General features: G+C 42.9%; 1 protein-coding gene across 1 annotated transcript in view; it reads right to left on the minus strand.

Annotated features, from left to right (window-relative positions):
* Positions 1-19,665, minus strand: part of dysf (dysferlin, limb girdle muscular dystrophy 2B (autosomal recessive)) — a 62,182-nt gene that overhangs the window by 18,530 nt on the left and 23,987 nt on the right. The window contains exons 4-11 of the mRNA XM_055901382.1: positions 19,449-19,554; positions 13,486-13,600; positions 12,952-13,083; positions 12,675-12,781; positions 7,325-7,453; positions 7,134-7,196; positions 6,934-6,984; positions 6,777-6,807 (exon numbers count right to left, since the gene is read on the minus strand). Coding sequence (XP_055757357.1) covers positions 6,777-6,807; positions 6,934-6,984; positions 7,134-7,196; positions 7,325-7,453; positions 12,675-12,781; positions 12,952-13,083; positions 13,486-13,600; positions 19,449-19,554 — 734 coding nt within the window. The remainder of the gene's footprint in view (positions 1-6,776; positions 6,808-6,933; positions 6,985-7,133; positions 7,197-7,324; positions 7,454-12,674; positions 12,782-12,951; positions 13,084-13,485; positions 13,601-19,448; positions 19,555-19,665) is intronic.

A 19,665-nucleotide genomic window follows, 5' to 3' on the forward strand; every position in this document is an offset into this window, starting at 1 on the left:
GGACAAGGAGAATTGTGGGAGAATGAGTACTTTCTACTTATGGCTGATAGTACGGCTGATTATGTTGAAATGACTAGGACATGGATAATGAATGATTGGATCGATTGCGATTTGTTCCATCAAATTGACATGTTGTGCTAAATCACATCAAAATACATTTTGCGGGTAAATTCACATGTACCGAATAAAAAAATACAAGATTAATGGGTTTCCATCTCATTTTCAAGTCCACAAAAAAAATGGTATTGGCACGTGCATTGTTGGCTAGAGCCTACATGATGATATTATCATCGAGAAAAAAAGAGCGAGATTATTTTTATTTGTCAAACAGCAGCCAAGCATCGATCATCATGCCACCAGAATCAAACCCTCGATATTTTGGTCCCGTGCGGCTCAGTTGGTAGAGCATGGCGCTTGCAACGCCAGGGTTGTGGGTTCAATTCCCACGGGGGGACCAGGGTTCAATTCCCACGGGGGGACCAGGATGAATATGTATGAACTTTCCAATTTGTAAGTCGCTCTGGATAAGAGCGTCTGCTAAATGACTTAAATAATAATGTAAATATTTATTGGGAAAAAGCAGCAAGCTCATCACGGTGCACACTTTCACCCCCCTGTGAAGGTCACCATTATGTATTTCATCTGTAGCCTAATAAACTGTGTGCTTTCCAGACCACACAACATGTTAGCTGTGTGATTTCCAGACCACACAACATGTTAGCTGTGTGATTTCCAGACCACACAACATGTTAGCTGTGTGATTTCCAGACCACACAACATGTTAGCTGTGTGATTCCAGACCACACAACATGTTAGCTGTGTGATTTCCAGACCACACAACATGTTAGCTGTGTGATTCCAGACCACACAACATGTTAGCTGTGTGATTCCAGACCACACAACATGTTAGCTGTGTGATTCCAGACCACACAACATGTTAGCTGTGTGATTCCAGACCACACAACATGTTAGCTGTGTGATTCCAGACCACACAACATGTTAGCTGTGTGATTCCAGACCACACAACATGTTAGCTGTGTGATTTCCAGACCACACAACATGTTAGCTGTGTGATTTCCAGACCACACAACATGTTAGCTGTGTGATTCCAGACCACACAACATGTTAGCTGTGTGATTTCCAGACCACACAACATGTTAGCTGTGTGATTTCAGACCACACAACATGTTAGCTGTGTGATTCCAGACCACACAACATGTTAGCTGTGTGATTTCCAGACCACACAACATGTTAGCTGTGTGATTCCAGACCACACAACATGTTAGCTGTGTGATTTCCAGACCACACAACATGTTAGCTGTGTGATTCCAGGTTGACTTTGATAGGATGGTTATCATACCAATACACATAAAAGCGTTTCCACCAACACATGTATTGTTTCCTGTTGTTGTGAACTGTTACTGCTATAACGAGTTAAAAACGTCCAATTGGAGGCCAGTCGTATCATTCTTTTTGTAGGTGATTCTGGGTAGGCTAATAAAAGCATCATAAAATGTTCGCAGCATAAAGCAGCCTATTATTTCTGTAGCTCATTCATGTATTGGTGATGAGTAATAACCAACATGATAACATGAGATTAGAGTAATAACCAACAATATAATAACATGAGATTAGATTAATGACCAACAATATAATAACATGAGATTAGAGTAATAACCAACATGATAACATGAGATTAGAGTAATAACCAACATGATAACATGAGATTAGAGTAATAACCAACATGATAATAACATGAGATTAGAGTAATAACTAACAATATAATAACATGAGAGTAGAGTGATAACCACCATGATAACATGAGATTAGAGAAATAACCAACAATATAATAACATGAGATTAGAGTAATAACCAACATGATAACATGAGATTAGAGTAATAACCAACATGATAACATGAGATTAGAGTAATAACCAACATGATAATAACATGAGATTAGAGTAATAACCAACATGATAACATAAGATTAGAGTAATAACCAACATGATAACATGAGATTAGAGTGATAACCAACATGATAACATGAGAGTAGAGTAATAACCAACAATATAATAACATGAGAGTAGAGTAATAACCAGCATGATAATAACATGAGATTAGAGTAATAACCAACATGATAATAACATGAGATTAGAGTGATAACCAACATGATAATAACATGAGATTAGAGTGATAACCAACATGATAATAACATGAGATTAGAGTGATAACCAACATGATAATAACATGAGATTAGAGTGATAACCAACATGATAATAACATGTGATTAGAGTGATAACCAACATGATAATAACATGAGATTAGAGTGATAACCAACATGATAATAACATGAGATTAGAGTGATAACCAACATGATAATAACATGAGATTAGAGTGATAACCAACATGATAATAACATGAGATTAGAGTGATAACCAACATGATAATAACATGAGATTAGAGTGATAACCAACATGATAATAACATGAGATTAGAGTGATAACCAACATGATAATAACATGTGATTAGAGTGATAACCAACAATATAATAACATGAGATTAGAGTAATAGCCAACATGATAACATGAGATTAGAGTAATAACCAACATGATAACATGAGAGTAGAGTAATAACCAACATGATAACATGAGATTAGAGTAATAACCATCATGATAACATGAGAGTAGAGTAATAACCAACATGATAATAGCATGAGATTAGAGTAATAACCAACATGATAACATGAGATTAGAGTAATAACCATCATGATAACATGAGAGTAGAGTAATAACCAACATGATAATAGCATGAGATTAGAGTAATAACCAACATGATAACATGAGATTAGAGTAATAACTAACATGATAACATGAGATTAGAGTAATAACCAACATGATAACATGAGATTAGAGTAATAACCAACATGATAACATGAGATTAGAGTAATAACCAACATGATAATAACATGAGATTAGAGTAATAACCAACATGATAACATTAGATTAGAGTAATAACCAACATGATAACATGAGATTAGAGTGATAACCAACATGATAACATGAGAGTAGAGTAATAACCAACAATATAATAACATGAGAGTAGAGTAATAACCAGCATGATAATAACATGAGATTAGAGTAATAACCAACATGATAATAACATGAGATTAGAGTGATAACCAACATGATAATAACATGAGATTAGAGTGATAACCAACATGATAATAACATGAGATTAGAGTGATAACCAACATGATAATAACATGAGATTAGAGTGATAACCAACATGATAATAACATGTGATTAGAGTGATAACCAACATGATAATAACATGAGATTAGAGTGATAACCAACATGATAATAACATGAGATTAGAGTGATAACCAACATGATAATAACATGAGATTAGAGTGATAACCAACATGATAATAACATGAGATTAGAGTGATAACCAACATGATAATAACATGAGATTAGAGTGATAACCAACATGATAATAACATGTGATTAGAGTGATAACCAACAATATAATAACATGAGATTAGAGTAATAACCAACATGATAACATGAGAGTAGAGTAATAACCAGCATGATAACATGAGATTAGAGTAATAACCAACATGATAACATGAGATTAGAGTAATAACAAACATGATAACATGAGATTAGAGTAATAACCAATATAATAACATGAGATTAGAGTAATAACCAACATGATAACATGAGATTAGAGTAATAACCAGCATGATAACATGAGAGTAGAGTAATAACCAATATAATAACATGAGAGTAGAGTAATAACCAACATGATAACATGAGAGTAGAGTAATAACCAACATGATAATATGAGATTAGAGTGATAACCAACATGATAATAACATGAGATTAGAGTAATAACCAACAATATAATAACATGAGAGTAGAGTAGTAACCAACATGATACACATGAGATTAGAGTAATAACCAACATGATAACATGAGAGTAGAGTAATAACCAACATGATAACATGAGATTAGAGTAATAACCAGCATGATAACATGAGATTAGAGTAATAACCAACAATATAATAACATGAGAGTAGAGTAGTAACCAACATGATAACATGAGATTAGAGTAATAACCAACATGATAACATGAGATTAGAGTAATAGCCAACATGATAACATGAGATTAGAGTAATAACCAACATGATAACATGAGAGTAGAGTAATAACCAACATGATAACATGAGATTAGAGTAATAACCAACAATATAATAACATGAGATTAGAGTAATAACCAACATGATAACATGAGATTAGAGTAATAACCAACATGATAACATGAGATTAGAGTGATAACCAACATGATAATAACATGAGATTAGAGTAATAACCAACAATATAATAACATGAGAGTAGAGTAGTAACCAACATGATAACATGAGATTAGAGTAATAACCAACATGATAACATGAGAGTAGAGTAATAACCAACATGATAACATGAGATTAGAGTAATAACCAACATGATAGCATGAGATTAGAGTAATAGCCAACATGATAACATGAGATTAGAGTAATAACCAACATGATAACATGAGAGTAGAGTAATAACCAACATGATAACATGAGATTAGAGTAATAACCATCATGATAACATGAGAGTAGAGTAATAACCAACATGATAATAGCATGAGATTAGAGTAATAACCAACATGATAACATGAGATTAGAGTAATAACCATCATGATAACATGAGAGTAGAGTAATAACCAACATGATAATAGCATGAGATTAGAGTAATAACCAACATGATAACATGAGATTAGAGTAATAACTAACATGATAACATGAGATTAGAGTAATAACCAACATGATAACATGAGATTAGAGTAATAACCAACATGATAACATGAGATTAGAGTAATAACTAACATGATAATAGCATGAGATTAGAGTAATAACCAACAATATGATAACATGAGATTAGAGTAATAACCAACATGATAACATGAGATTAGAGTAATAACCAACATGATAACATGATATTAGAGTGATAACCAACATGATAACATGAGATTAGAGTGATAACCAACATGATAACATGAGATTAGAGTAATAACCAACATGATAACATGAGATTAGAGTAATAACCAACATGATAACATGAGATTAGAGTAATAACCAACATGATAACATGATATTAGAGTGATAACCAACATGATAACATGAGATTAGAGTAATAACCAACATGATAACATGAGATTAGAGTGATAACCAACATGATAGCATGAGATTAGAGTAATAACCAGCATGATAACATGGGATTAGAGTGATAACCAATATAATAACATGAGATTAGAGTGATAACCAGCATGATAATAACATGAGAGTAAAGTAATAACCAACATGATAACATGAAATTAGAGTAATAACCAACATGATAATAACATGAGATTAGAGTAATAACCAATATAATAACATGAGATTAGAGTGATAACCAACATGACAATAACATGAGATTAGAGTAATAACCAACATGATAATAACATGAGATTAGAGTAATAACCAACATCAAATTACAGCCAGATGGTTTGCTTGTAAAACTGCAATGACAACATACAACAGACAATGACAACATACAACAGACAATGACAACATACAACAGACAATGACAACATACAACAGACAATGACAACATACATGATAGTAACATGAGGTTAGATAGTCAAAACTGTCATCAAGGAAAAGGGTGGCTACTTTGAAGAATCTAAAATCTAAAGTATGTTTTGATTTGTTTAACACTTTTTTGGTTACTATATGATTCCATATGTGTTATTTCATAGTTTTCCTGTCTTCACTATTATTCTACAACGTAGAAAATAGTAAAAATAAAGAAAAAAAACATTGAATGAGTAGGTGTGTCCAAACTTCTGACTGGTACTATATGTATTTTTTTTACTAAGTCGTCTAAACAAGATACTAAGTCATTTAAACAAGATAATTACAAGAGTCTTTGTTTTTTATGTATTTTTTTGCCTTGGGCTTCAGGGCTTCCGTAAAGCTCCCATCTTGTCTAGCTTATTTAATTTAGTCAACATCTGGAAAGTTTACCAAATAATGTTCCATCACAGCTGTCGTGACTTTTTTTTAATACAGTTTGACTTTACTTGCATGAAAACTGTGGATGGAAATTTGGTTAATAAGTCATATTGATTTGTTTTTTAACTTGTAAAGCACAACATCTGTGATGGAAAAAGGATGATTCTGAATAATTGTATAAATGCTGACAGATCATTTGTTCGTTCGACATGGTGGGATCTGTTTGTGTCGGTCAAATGAATTATAAAGGAAATGGCGGTGGATACGCTTTTATGCGCAAATATTTGATATAATAACCAATCACATCGAAGCAAACCTGGAGTCACATGATGATATGGTGTGAGGTCCTCCCACTACGATGAGGGGAAACCATGCAGTTTATTAGAATAAAGAGGAAGTAAGTTATAACTTCACAGGGTGGTGAAAGGTCACGGCGGGAAGAGCTTGATGCGGCGTTCTAATAAATATCTATAGGGTCTTATTCTGGTGACATGATCGATGCTTGCCTGCCGTTCGTTTTGTGTGCGCGTCACGTCATCACGAACAGATTTCTATCTGAAATAAGTACATCTGGTGGAAACGTACCGCTGGTGGGGAAATCCGCGCATTTTCTTTATGCGGATTTTCAGAATATTGACATTAAAATATTTCCCCGATTGGACAGAAACTGAGTTATAGATACTGCTTTACTCACTGCTCTCGTTGTAGACCGTGCCAACATCGAGCTGTAAAAGAAATCCAGAGAGAAATAAACATCCACACAGAAACACTCTGTCTTTTCATGGCACATAAACATTCATAGAGAGATATGGCGAGTTTACAGAGGACGAGTAGAGAAGAGAATGTTTTACCTTGAATTCTCCGATCACCGAGTCAGTTCGCAACGACATAGAGTTAAAAACCTGACAGAGAGAGAGAGAGCGAGAGAAAGAGAGAGAAAGAGATAGAGAGAGAGATACAGAGACAGAGCGATACTATACATTACTACTATACTCATTACTACATTGATATACATATATGTGCAATGGAGTAGTGACTTATAATGACTTACAGTAATGAAGATGGGCTCATCGAAGAGGTCTGACGGAGTCTCGAAGAAGTTCAGAAAGAAAGTCTGATAGAAATAAATAGAGGAAATATGTTTTAAGCTAAGTCACACCTAGCTTTACCTACAGTACGTTTATTAACTAGCTATAACAGCTTATAACTAAGTCGTAGCAGGTCATATCATGTTCTTTTCACCTCATCAAACACTGGGTTGTTTCCTTTCCTGATGCGAGTCCTCTTGGACTGCCCACCAACGGTAACCTTGACGACCGGTTTGATGTTGATGCCCGGCAACTGTCGGCCTTCGATGACTCGAACGCGCACCTGAACATTTTCCCACAGAAACACGTATGAATCATATATATCGATTAGATTTAGATTGTTAGAGTTTTATTTACTCATATGTAGTTGCCGTATACAGTGAAATACTTCAGCTCCTAGCTCCAACAGTGCAGGTGTGAATGAAACAATATCAAACCATGATAAATATAAATGTCCACAGGGGGGAGCAGCAGGGGGGGCAGGGGGAGCAGCAGGGGGAGCAGCAGGGGGGGCATCAGCAGGGGGAGCAGCAGGGGGGGCATCAGCAGGGGGAGCAGCAGGGGGAGCAGCAGCAGGGGGAGCAGCAGCAGGGGGAGCAGCAGGGGGAGCAGCAGGGGGAGCAGCAGCAGGGGGAGCAGCAGGGGGAGCAGCAGGGGGGCAGCAGGGGGGCAGCAGGGGGGCAGCAGGGGGGGCAGCAGGGGGAGCAGCAGGGGGAGCAGCAGGGGGAGCAACAGGAGCAGCAGCAGGGGGAGCAGGTAGCTGACTAGTGGTGGCTATTCAGTAGTCTGATGGTCTGAGGGTTGAAGCTATTGGCCAGTCTGACAGCCATGATGCTCCTGTACTGCCTGCATCTGAGTGACTGAAGCGGGGAGAACAGGCCGTGGCTCGGGTGGCCGAGGTCTCTGAGGATTTTATTGGAATTCCTGCGACACCTGGTGTTGTAAACGTACTGGAGGACAGGCAGTGTGCACCCAATGGTAGAGCCTTGCGGCCAGTGGCGGTGGAGTTGCCGTAGCAGGGTGTGATGAAGCCCGGCAGTGTGCTCTCGATGGTACTGCTGTAGAGCACTGTGAGGGCCCTCGGGGACAGGCCACAATCCTTCAGCATCCTAAGGTTAAAGAGTTGCTGTCGTGCCTTCTTCACCACGGTGTCCATGTTTGACCCTTTCAGCTCCTCGGAGATGTGTATGCCGAGGAAGTTGACATTTTTGACTGTCTCCACAGCAGCCCCGTTGATGAGGATGGGGTGCCCAGCCTGGTTCCTCCTGAAGTCCACAATCAACTCCTATGTTTTGACTGACGTTGAGGGAGAGGTTGTTTACCTGGCACCACGCCATCAAAAGTGCCTACCTCCTCCCTGTAGGCTGTCTCGTCGTTGTTGGTAATCAGGTCTACTATTGTCGTATTGTCAGCGAACTTGATGATGGAGATGGAACTATGTGAGGCCGCACAGTCTTGGGCATACAGGGAATACAGGAGTGGACAGAGGATGCACCCTTGTGGGACCCCCGTGTCGAGGATCAGTGTGGAGGAGGTAATGTTGCCTACCTTCATCACCTGGGGAGGCCCGTCAGAAAGTCCAGGACCTAGTTGTATAGGGAGAAACCCAGTCACAGGGCAGTGAGCTTTGTGGTGAGCTTAGAGGGCACTATGGTATCGAAGACGAAGCTGTAGTCGATGAACAGCATCCTCACATATGTATTCCTCTTGTCCAGGTGGGTGAGGGCAGTGTGCAGTGCAATGCCGAGGATCTGTCAGGGCGGTATGCGAGGTGATGTAATCTTTGACTAGCTTCTCGAAGCACTTCATAATGTCAGAAATGAGCGCTACTGGCCGGTAGTCATTCAGTTCAGTTACTTTTCCTTTCTTGGGCACCGGGATGATTGTGGACGTCTTGGACAGAGGGATGATAGTGGACATCTTGGACAGGGGGATGATAGTGGACATCTTGGACAGGGGGATGATAGTGGACATCTTGGACAGGGGGATGATAGTGGACATCTTGGACAGGGGGATGATAGTGGACATCTTGGGGAAGGGGTGATAGTGGACATCTTGGGCAGGGGGATGATAGTGGACATCTTGGACAGGGGGATGATAGTGGACATCTTGGACAGGGGGATGATAGTGGACATCTTGGACAGGGCGATGATAGTGGACATCTTGGACAGGGGGATGATAGTGGACATCTTGGACAGGGGGATGATAGTGGACATCTTGGACAGGGGGATGATAGTGGACATCTTGGACAGGGGGATGATAGTGGACATCTTGGGCAGGGGGATGATAGTGGACATCTTGGGCACCGGGATGATAGTTGACATCTTGGACAGGGGGATGATAGTGGACATCTTGGACAGGGGGATGATAGTGGACATCTTTGGGAAGGGGATGATAGTGGACATCTTTGGGAAGGGGATGATAGTGGACATCTTTGGGAAGGGGATGATAGTGGACATCTTGGACAGGGGGATGATAGTGGACATCTTGGACAGGGGGATGATAGGGGACATCTTGGACAGGGGGATGATAGTGGACATCTTGGACAGGGGGATGAGAGTGGACATCTTGGACAGGGGGATGAGAGTGGACATCTTGGGCAGGGGGATGAGAGTGGACATCTTGGACAGGGGGATGATAGTGGACATCTTGGACAGGGGGATGATAGTGGACATCTTGGGCAGGGGGATGATAGTGGACATCTTGGACAGGGGGATGACAGTGGACATCTTGGACAGGGGGATGATAGTGGACATCTTGGACAGGGGGATGATAGTGGACATCTTGGACAGGGGGATGATAGTGGACATCTTGGACAGGGGGATGATAGTGGACATCTTGGACAGGGGGATGATAGTGGACATCTTGGACAGGGGGATGATAGTGGACATCTTGGGCAGGGGGATGATAGTGGACATCTTGGGCACCGGGATGATAGTTGACATCTTGGACAGGGGGATGATAGTGGACATCTTGGACAGGGGGATGATAGTGGACATCTTTGGGAAGGGGATGATAGTGGACATCTTTGGGAAGGGGATGATAGTGGACATCTTGGACAGAGGGATGATAGTGGACATCTTGGACAGGGGGATGATAGGGGACATCTTGGACAGGGGGATGATAGTGGACATCTTGGACAGAGGGATGATAGTGGACATCTTGGGCAGGGGGATGATAGTAGACATCTTGGGCAGGGGATGATAGTGGAGATCTTGGACAGAGGGATGATAGTGGACATCTTGGGCAGGGGGATGATAGTGGACATCTTGGGAAGGGGATGATAGTGGACATCTTGGACAGAGGGATGATAGTGGACATCTTGGGCAGGGGGATGATAGTGGACATCTTGGACAGGGGGATGATAGTGGACATCTTGGGCACCGGAATGATAGTTGACATCTTGGACAGGGGGATGATAGTGGACATCTTGGACAGGGGGATGATAGTGGACATCTTTGGGAAGGGGATGATAGTGGACATCTTGGACAGAGGGATGATAGTGGACATCTTGGGCAGGGGGATGATAGTGGACATCTTGGGAAGGGGATGATAGTGGACATCTTGGACAGGGGGATGATAGGAGACATCTTGGGCAGGGGGATGATAGTGGACATCTTGGGGAAGGGGATGATAGGAGACATCTTGGGCAGGGGGATGATAGTAGACATCTTGGGCAGGGGGATGATAGTGGACATCTTGGGGAAGGGGATGATAGGAGACATCTTGAAGCAGGTGGGGATAACGGACTGAGCTATCGAGAGATTAAAAATGTCAGAAAACACAACAGCTAGCTGGTCTGCACATTCTCTGAGGGCGCTGCTAGTGATGTCATCTGAGCCGGCAGCCTCGCAACGGTAAACACGTTTGAATGACTTGAATACCCTCTATGTGGAGACCGTGAGTATGTAGGCCTGTCCTCAGGAGCTCTCCTCGGAGACGTTTTGCTCGAAGCGTGAGGTGAAAAGGTGTTTAGCTCGTCCGGTAGGGCGGTGTTGGTGTCTGTGACGTGACTAGTTAGAAGCCCCTGCCACAAACATCTCATATCCGACCCGCTGAATTGCTCCTCCACTTTGTCCCTTTACTTGTGTCTCGCCATCTTCATTGATGTTTGACGGCTCAAAACAGTGGAAAATCAGCATTTATATCAATATGTATCCTTTTGAGTTGATTGATACAGGTGTAGGAGAGAAATCATACTATTTGTGTAAATTACAAGGTGTCACGCCACGACCACATTTACATTTACATTTAAGTCATTTAGCAGACGCTCTTATCCAGAGCGACTTACAAATTGGTGCATTCACCTAATGACATCCAGTGGAACAACCACTTTACAATAGTGCATCTAAATCTTTTAAGGGGGGGGGGGGGGGCAGAAGGATTGCTTTATCCTATCCTAGGTATTCCTTGAAGAGGTGGGGTTTCAGGTGTCTCCGGAAGGTGGTGATTGACTCCGCTGTCCTGGCGTCGTGAGGGAGTTTGTTCCACCATTGGGGTGCCAGAGCAGCGAACAGTTTTGACTGGGCTGAGCGGGAACTGTACTTCCTCAGTGGTAGGGAGGCGAGCAGGCCAGAGGTGGATGAACGCAGTGCCCTTGTTTGGGTGTAGGGCCTGATCAGAGCCTGAAGGTACTGAGGTGCCGTTCCCCTCACAGCTCCGTAGGCAAGCACCATGGTCTTGTAGCGGATGCGAGCTTCAACTGGAAGCCAGTGGAGAGAGCGGAGGAGCGGGGTGACGTGAGAGAACTTGACCACATAGTGGTACTCTTTCTAAGGCCCATCACTGTCAGGTTTCATCGCTTTCTTTGCTATATGGTCTAAATTAGATGATGAAGGCACCAGCTTCTCACAACAGATGAACAGTTTTCAGACCATAACAGATGTTCTTAGAACCATAACAGATGTTCTCAGAACCATTACAGATGTTCTCAGAACCATAACAGATGTTCTCAGAACCATAACAGATGTTCTTAGAACCATAACAGATGTTCTTAGAACCATAACAGATGTTCTTAGAACCATAACATATGTTCTCAGAACCATAACAGATGTTCTTAGAACCATAACAGATGTTCTTAGAACCATAACAGATGTTCTCAGAACCATAACAGATGTTCTCAGAACCATAACAGATGTTCTTAGAACCATTACAAATGTTCTCAGAACCATAACAGATGTTCTCAGAACCATAACAGATGTTCTCAGAACCATAACAGAAGAGCAGTTCTCAGACCTACTAGCAGCTTTCAAAGCAAATCAAAGTTTACTCGTCACGTAGCCAGTTTACAGCAGGTGTACATGGTGCAGTGAAAGACCTAGGTGCTAGCTTCCTCAACAACACAGTACAACATCAACATCAGAGATGAGATGATATAGAGAGGGGGGGTTTAGATAAATATGGCCTGATTAAATTGTGTTTTTAAACTAAAGAAATATGTAGTTGTATGTACACACACACACACACACACACACACAGAGAGAGAGAGAAATGCACACACACACCTGCAGGTCCTGTGGTTTGTTTGGGAGCGGTGCCTTGTTACCCTGCTGCCTCTTCTTCCTCTTCACTCCAGGGGTGTAGTTAGGGGGGGCCCGTTTAGGGGTCTGGGCTGGCAGGGGTAACATGATGACACATACACAGAGTTGAAAACAGATCACACAAAAGACAAACTATGTAAAAACAAACAAAAAAAAACACAGAAACTTCATTCTGCAATTTCAGGAGCTGGCTGGCTTGCTAGGGGTCAGGACTCCGGAGGAAGGGGTCAGGGGTGGTTACCTGTGGGGGTCTCTTGGCCGCCCTGGCCCCCCTGATGGGGCCCCTGGTGACTCCCGGTGTCTGGGTCATCTGTCTGCTCCATCATCAACATGCTCTCTGTGTCCTCCTCACCCATGGTGTCCAACGAGAAGACTGGAGTAGACACACACATACAGTACAACCCTCGTCATTACAGAGAGAGAGAGAGAGAGAGAGAGAGAGAGAGAGAGAGAAAGACAGAGAGAGAGACAGAGAGAGTTTTTTTTAAGTTGTTTTATTTAACCTTCATTTAACTTGGCAAGTCAGTTAAGAAAAAATTCTTGTTTACAATGATGGCCTACCAAAAGGCAAAAGGCCTCCTGCGGGGACGGGGGCTGTGATTAAAAATAAAAAATAAAAATAAAAATACATAGGACAGAACATACATGACGACAACACATCACTACATGAAGAGATACCTAAGACAACAACACAGAGACGAGGACTGTTTTGGGCAGGGTTTGATATGAGAGCTCTACTGGTATCTGGAGACTTTTTTTTGGAGATGTCTTGTACCTGTGACAGTGTCCAGCTCCACGGGTTTCTCCCTGGCCTCTGGCTGAGGAGGAGGCTGGAAGAAAGGAGTCATTCCTGGGGGAGGGATGTAGGAAACCTGCAGGCTCAGTGTGGCCTAGTGGAGGAAACAGGTCAGAGATGATTTACTAAACAGACACAGACGTGTACACAACAAAACTATTCTCCTGCTTTGTTAGAGGTTCATATCTGAAATAAATCACTTCCAGGTTGGAAATATTTCTGATATTACCAGTAATATAGTCAGGATTTATCCTAATAGTTAGTTCATCGTCAAATAATATTTTAGCAGGAATCTTTTTGCGAATGATCTCCACCGAACATCTTGATTTGGTCTGTGAGTGATATGGATCATATGAAGTGGTTGATGTTCAGGGGGCGGTGTTGGGAACAGGGTCCTCTTGTTGTGTCCTAAATGACACACTATTTAGGGCACTACTGTTGACCAGGGTCTATAGGGTAGTGGACTACTGTAGACCAGGGTAGTGGACTACTGTTGACCAGGGTCTATAGGGTAGTGGACTACTGTAGACCAGGGTCTATAGGGTAGTGGACTACTGTAGACCAGGGTCTATAGGGTAGTGGACTACTGTAGACCAGGGTCTATAGGGTAGTGGACTACTGTAGACCAGGGTAGTGGATTACTGTAGACCAGGGTCTATAGGGTAGTGGACTACTGTAGACCCGGGTCCAAAGGGTAGTGGACTACTGTAGACCAGGGTTTATAGGGTAGTGGACTACTGTAGACCAGGGTCTATAGGGTAGTGGACTACTGTAGACCAGGGTAGTGGACTACTGTAGACCAGGGTCTATAGGGTAGTGGACTACTGTTGACCAGGGTCTATAGGGTAGTGGACTACTGTAGACCAGGGTAGTGGACTACTGTTGACCAGGGTCTATAGGGTAGTGGACTACTGTAGACCATGGTAGTGAAATACTGTAGACCAGGGTCCATAGGGCAGTGGACTACTGTAGACCAGGGTCTATAGGGTAGTGGACTACTGTAGACCAGGGTAGTGGACTACTGTAGACCAGGGTAGTGAACTACTGTAGACCAGGGTAGTGGACTACTGTAGACCAGGGTCTATAGGGTAGTGGACTACTGTAGACCAGGGTCCATAGGGTAGTGGACTACTGTAGACCAGGGTAGTGGACTACTGTAGACCAGGGTCTATAGGGTAGTGGACTACTGTAGACCAGGGTCTATAGGGTAGTGGACTACTGTAGACCAGGGTAGTGGACTACTGTAGACCAGGGTCTATAGGGTAGTGGACTACTGTAGACCAGGGTAGTGGACTACTGTAGACCAGGGTCTATAGGGTAGTGGACTACTGTAGACCAGGGTAGTGGACTACTGTAGACCAGGGTCCATAGGGTAGTGGACTACTGTAGACCAGGGTAGTGGATTACTGTAGACCAGGGTAGTGGACTACTGTAGACCAGGGTAGTGGACTACTGTAGACCAGGGTCCATAGGGTAGTGGACTACTGTAGACCAGGGTAGTGGACTACTGTAGACCAGGGTCTATAGGGTAGTGGACTACTGTAGACAAGGGTAGTGGATTACTGTAGACCAGGGTAGTGGACTACTGTAGACCAGGGTAGTGGACTACTGTAGACCAGGGTCCATAGGGTAGTGGACTACTGTAGACCAGGGTAGTGGACTACTGTAGACCAGGGTCCATAGGGTAGTGGACTACTGTAGACCAGGGTAGTGGACTACTGTAGACCAGGGTAGTGGACTACTGTTGACCAGGGTCTATAGGGCAGTGGACTACTGTTGACCAGGGTCTATAGGGTAGTGGACTACTGTAGACCAGGGTCTATAGGGTAGTGGACTACTGTTGACCAGGGTCTATAGGGTAGTGGACTACTGTAGACCAGGGTCTATAGGGTAGTGGACTACTGTAGACCAGGGTAGTGGACTACTGTAAACCAGGGTAGTGGACTACTGTAGACCAGGGTAGTGGACTACTGTAGACCAGGGTCTATAGGGTAGTGGACTACTGTAGACCAGGGTAGTGGACTACTGTAGACCAGGGTCTATAGGGTAGTGGACTACTGTAGACCAGGGTCTATAGGGTAGTGGACTACTGTTGACCAGGGTCTATAGGGTAGTGGACTACTGTAGACCAGGGTCTATAGGGTAGTGGACTACTGTAGACCAGGGTCTATAGGGTAGTGGACTACTGTAGACCAGGGTAGTGGACTACTGTAGACCAGGGTCTATAGGGTAGTGGACTACTGTAGACCAGGGTCCATAGGGTAGTGGACTACTGTAGACCAGGGTCTATAGGGTAGTGGACTACTGTTGACCAGGGTCTATAGGGTAGTGGGCTACTGTAGACCAGGGTCCAAAGGGTAGTGGACTACTGTAGACCAGGGTCTATAGTGTAGTGGACTACTGTAGACCAGGGTCCATAGGGTAGTGGACTACTGTAGACCAGGGTCCATAGGGTAGTGGACTACTGTAGACCAGGGTCCATAGGGTAGTGGACTACTGTAGACCAGGGTAGTGGACTACTGTAGACCAGGGTTTATAGGGTAGTGGACTACTGTAGACCAGGGTAGTGGACTACTGTAGACCAGGGTCTATAGGGTAGTGGACTACTGTAGACCAGGGTAGTGGACTACTGTAGACCAGGGTAGTGGACTACTGTAGACCAGGGTCTATAGGGTAGTGGACTACTGTAGACCAGGGTCTATAGGGTAGTGGACTACTGTAGACCAGGGTCTATAGGGTAGTGGACTACTGTAGACCAGGGTCCATAGGGTAGTGGACTACTGTAGACCAGGGTCCATAGGGAATCGGTTGCCATTTGAGACAGAAGAGAGGGTTCCTGAGGGTGTTTGTGAAACTGTCTGTCTGTGCCTGGGGGCTGTACCTGGACACACAGACAGGTTTTCCTGAGGATGTGTGTTATTCTGAGAGAAGTGCTACAGAGAAGGAAGAAAAACATATTTTTGGCTGGTACACACATACACACCCGGCTGAAAATAGTTTGCCATTGTTTTTCTTGAGAAGAACACTCGAAAAAAGCCAAAGAATTCTGACTTCGTGATTAAATATGTCCGCCACTAAATAATGGTAATGTTGGTTGAATTAAATCTGTGCAAATTATATAGAGCAGTGGTTCCCACACTTATTATTGTCCCGTACCCCATCATACATTTAACCTCCAGCTGTACCCAATCCTACATTTAACCTCCGCTGTACCCCATCATACATTTAACCTCCAGCTGTACCCCATCATACATTCTACCTCCAGCTGTACCCCATCATATATTCTACCTCCAGCTGTACCCCATCATACATTTAACCTCCAGCTGTACCCCATCATACATTTAACCTCCAGCTGTACCCCATCATACATTCTACCTCCAGCTGTACCCCATCATACATTTAACCTCCAGCTGTACCCCATCATACATTCTACCTCCAGCTGTACCCCATCATACATTCTAACTCCAGCTGTACCCCATCATACATTCTACCTCCAGCTGTACCCCATCATACATTTAACCTCCAGCTGTACCCCATCCTACATTCTACCTCCAGCTGTACCCCATCATACATTTAACATCCAGCTGTACCCCATCATACATTCTACCTCCAGCTGTACCCCATCATACATTCTACCTCCAGCTGTACCCCATCACACATTTAACCTCCAGCTGTACCCCATCATACATTTAACATCCAGCTGTACCCCATCATACATTCTAACTCCAGCTGTACCCCATCACACATTTAACCTCCAGCTGTACCCCATCATACATTTAACATCCAGCTGTACCCCATCATACATTCTAACTCCAGCTGTACCCCATCATACATTTAACCTCCAGCTGTACCCCATCATACATTTAACCTCCAGCTGTACCCCATCATACATTCTACCTCCAGCTGTACCCCATCACACATTCTACCTCCAGCTGTACCCCATCATACATTTAACCTCCAGCTGTACCCCATCATACATTCTACCTCCAGCTGTACCCCATCATACATTTAACCTCCAGCTGTACCCCATCATACATTCTACCTCCAGCTGTACCCCATCATACATTCTACCTCCAGCTGTACCCCATCATACATTCTACCTCCAGCTGTACCCCATCATACATTTAACCTCCAGCTGTACCCCATCATACATTCTACCTCCAGCTGTACCCCATCATACATTTAACCTCCAGCTGTACCCCATCATACATTCTACCTCCAGCTGTACCCCATCATACATTTAACCTCCAGCTGTACCCCATCATACATTTAACCTCCAGCTGTACCCCATCATACATTCTACCTCCAGCTGTACCCCATCATACATTCTACCTCCAGCTGTACCCCATCATACATTTAACCTCCAGCTGTACCCCCTCTAGCACCAGGGTCAGCACACTCTCAAATGTTTTTTGTTGTTGTTGCCATCATTGAAAGCCTGCCACACACACACACACTATACGATACATTTATTAAACATATGAATGAGTGTGAGTTTTTGTCACAACCCGACTCTTGGGAAGTGACAAAGATCTCTTATAGGACCAGAGCACAAATAATAATATAATAATAATCAATAATTTTTCTCTTGATTTAACCATCTTCCATATAAAACCTTGTTTGTTCATCAAAAATTGTGAATAACTCACCACAGGTTAATGAGAAGGGTGAGCTTGAAAGGATGCACAGAACTGTGCAATGTTGGGTTGTACTGGAGAGAGTCTCAGTCTTAAATCATTTTCCACACACAGTCTGTGCCTGTATTTAGTTTTCATGCTAGTGAGCGCTAAGAATCCACTCTCATATAGGTACGTGGTTGCAAAGGGCATCAGTGTCTTATTAACAGCGCGATTTGCCAAGACAGGATACTCTGAGAAATCTGGTCGTGGCTTCTGATTAAATTACATTTTCACAGAACCGCTTGTTGCAATTTGGATGAGGCTCTCTTGTTCAGATATCGGTAAGTGGACTGGAGGCGGGGCATGAAAGGGATAACGAATCCAGTTGTTTGTGTCATCCGTTTCGGGGAAAGTATCTGCGCACCCAGCTCACTCAGGTGCTTCGCTACATCACATTTAACATTGTCCGTAAGCTTGAGTTCATTTGCACACAAAAAAAATCATACAATGATGGAAAGACCTGTGTGTTGTCCTTGTTAATGCAGACAGAGAAGAGCTCCAACTTCTTAATCATAGCCTCAATTATGTGCCGCACATTGAACATAGCTGCGGAGAGTCCCCGGTAATCTTACGTTCAGATCGTTCAGGCGAGAAAAAAACATCACCCAGATTGGCCAGTCGTGTGAGAAACTCGTCATCGTGCAAGCGGTCAAGACAAGTGAAAATTATGGTCAGCAAAGAAAACTTTAAGCTCGTCTCTCAATTTAACTTTAAGCTCGTCTCTCAATTTAACTTTAAGCTCGTCTCCCCCATTTTTTTTCTTCTTTTTGTATGAGATTCTATTATTATCTATATTATCTATATCTATCTATCTATCTTATCTATTTCTATTTGGCAAACCCCCGATGGCCTTGCGATTACCGCTGGGTCAGTTGTACAACTGAATGCATTCAACTGAAGTGTGTCTTCCGCATTTAACCCAAACCCCTCTGAATCGTAAAGGTGTGTGTTTATACGATGAAACGTACAGGAAGTGTCTGTGTCGTGTTAATGAAATTAACAGGAAGTAGAAACGTTCCAAACACAAGAACGTTACGTTTCATCAGCAGTATGACCCAGGCGGTCAAATCAAATCAAATGTTATTAGTCGCGTACACATATTTTGCAGGTGCAGCAAAATCCTTATATGTGACTGCGTGTGTGTGTGTGTGTGTGTGTGTGTGTGTGTGTGTGTGTGTGTGTGTGTGTGTGTGTGTGTGTGTGTGTGTGTGTGTGTGTGTGTGTGTGTGTGTGTGTGTGTGTGTGTGTGTGTGTGTGTCTCACTCCAGTATTGTTCCTCTTGGTATCCAGTAGGGACACAGTGAAGCTAGCAGCCAGGTTAGGGGAGTTGAGGATATCCCTGAGAGCCACTCTACTCTCCCCCAGGAACCTAGAAACAGAGCGTATATACACTGGTTAGAAAGAAAGAAAGAAAGAAAGAAAGAAAGAAAGACAGACAGACAGACAGACAGACAGGCAGACAGGCAGACAGGCAGACAGG

The sequence above is a fragment of the Salvelinus fontinalis genome, chromosome 36 (assembly GCF_029448725.1).
Source record: "Salvelinus fontinalis isolate EN_2023a chromosome 36, ASM2944872v1, whole genome shotgun sequence".
NCBI classification, from domain to species: Eukaryota; Metazoa; Chordata; class Actinopteri; order Salmoniformes; family Salmonidae; genus Salvelinus; species Salvelinus fontinalis.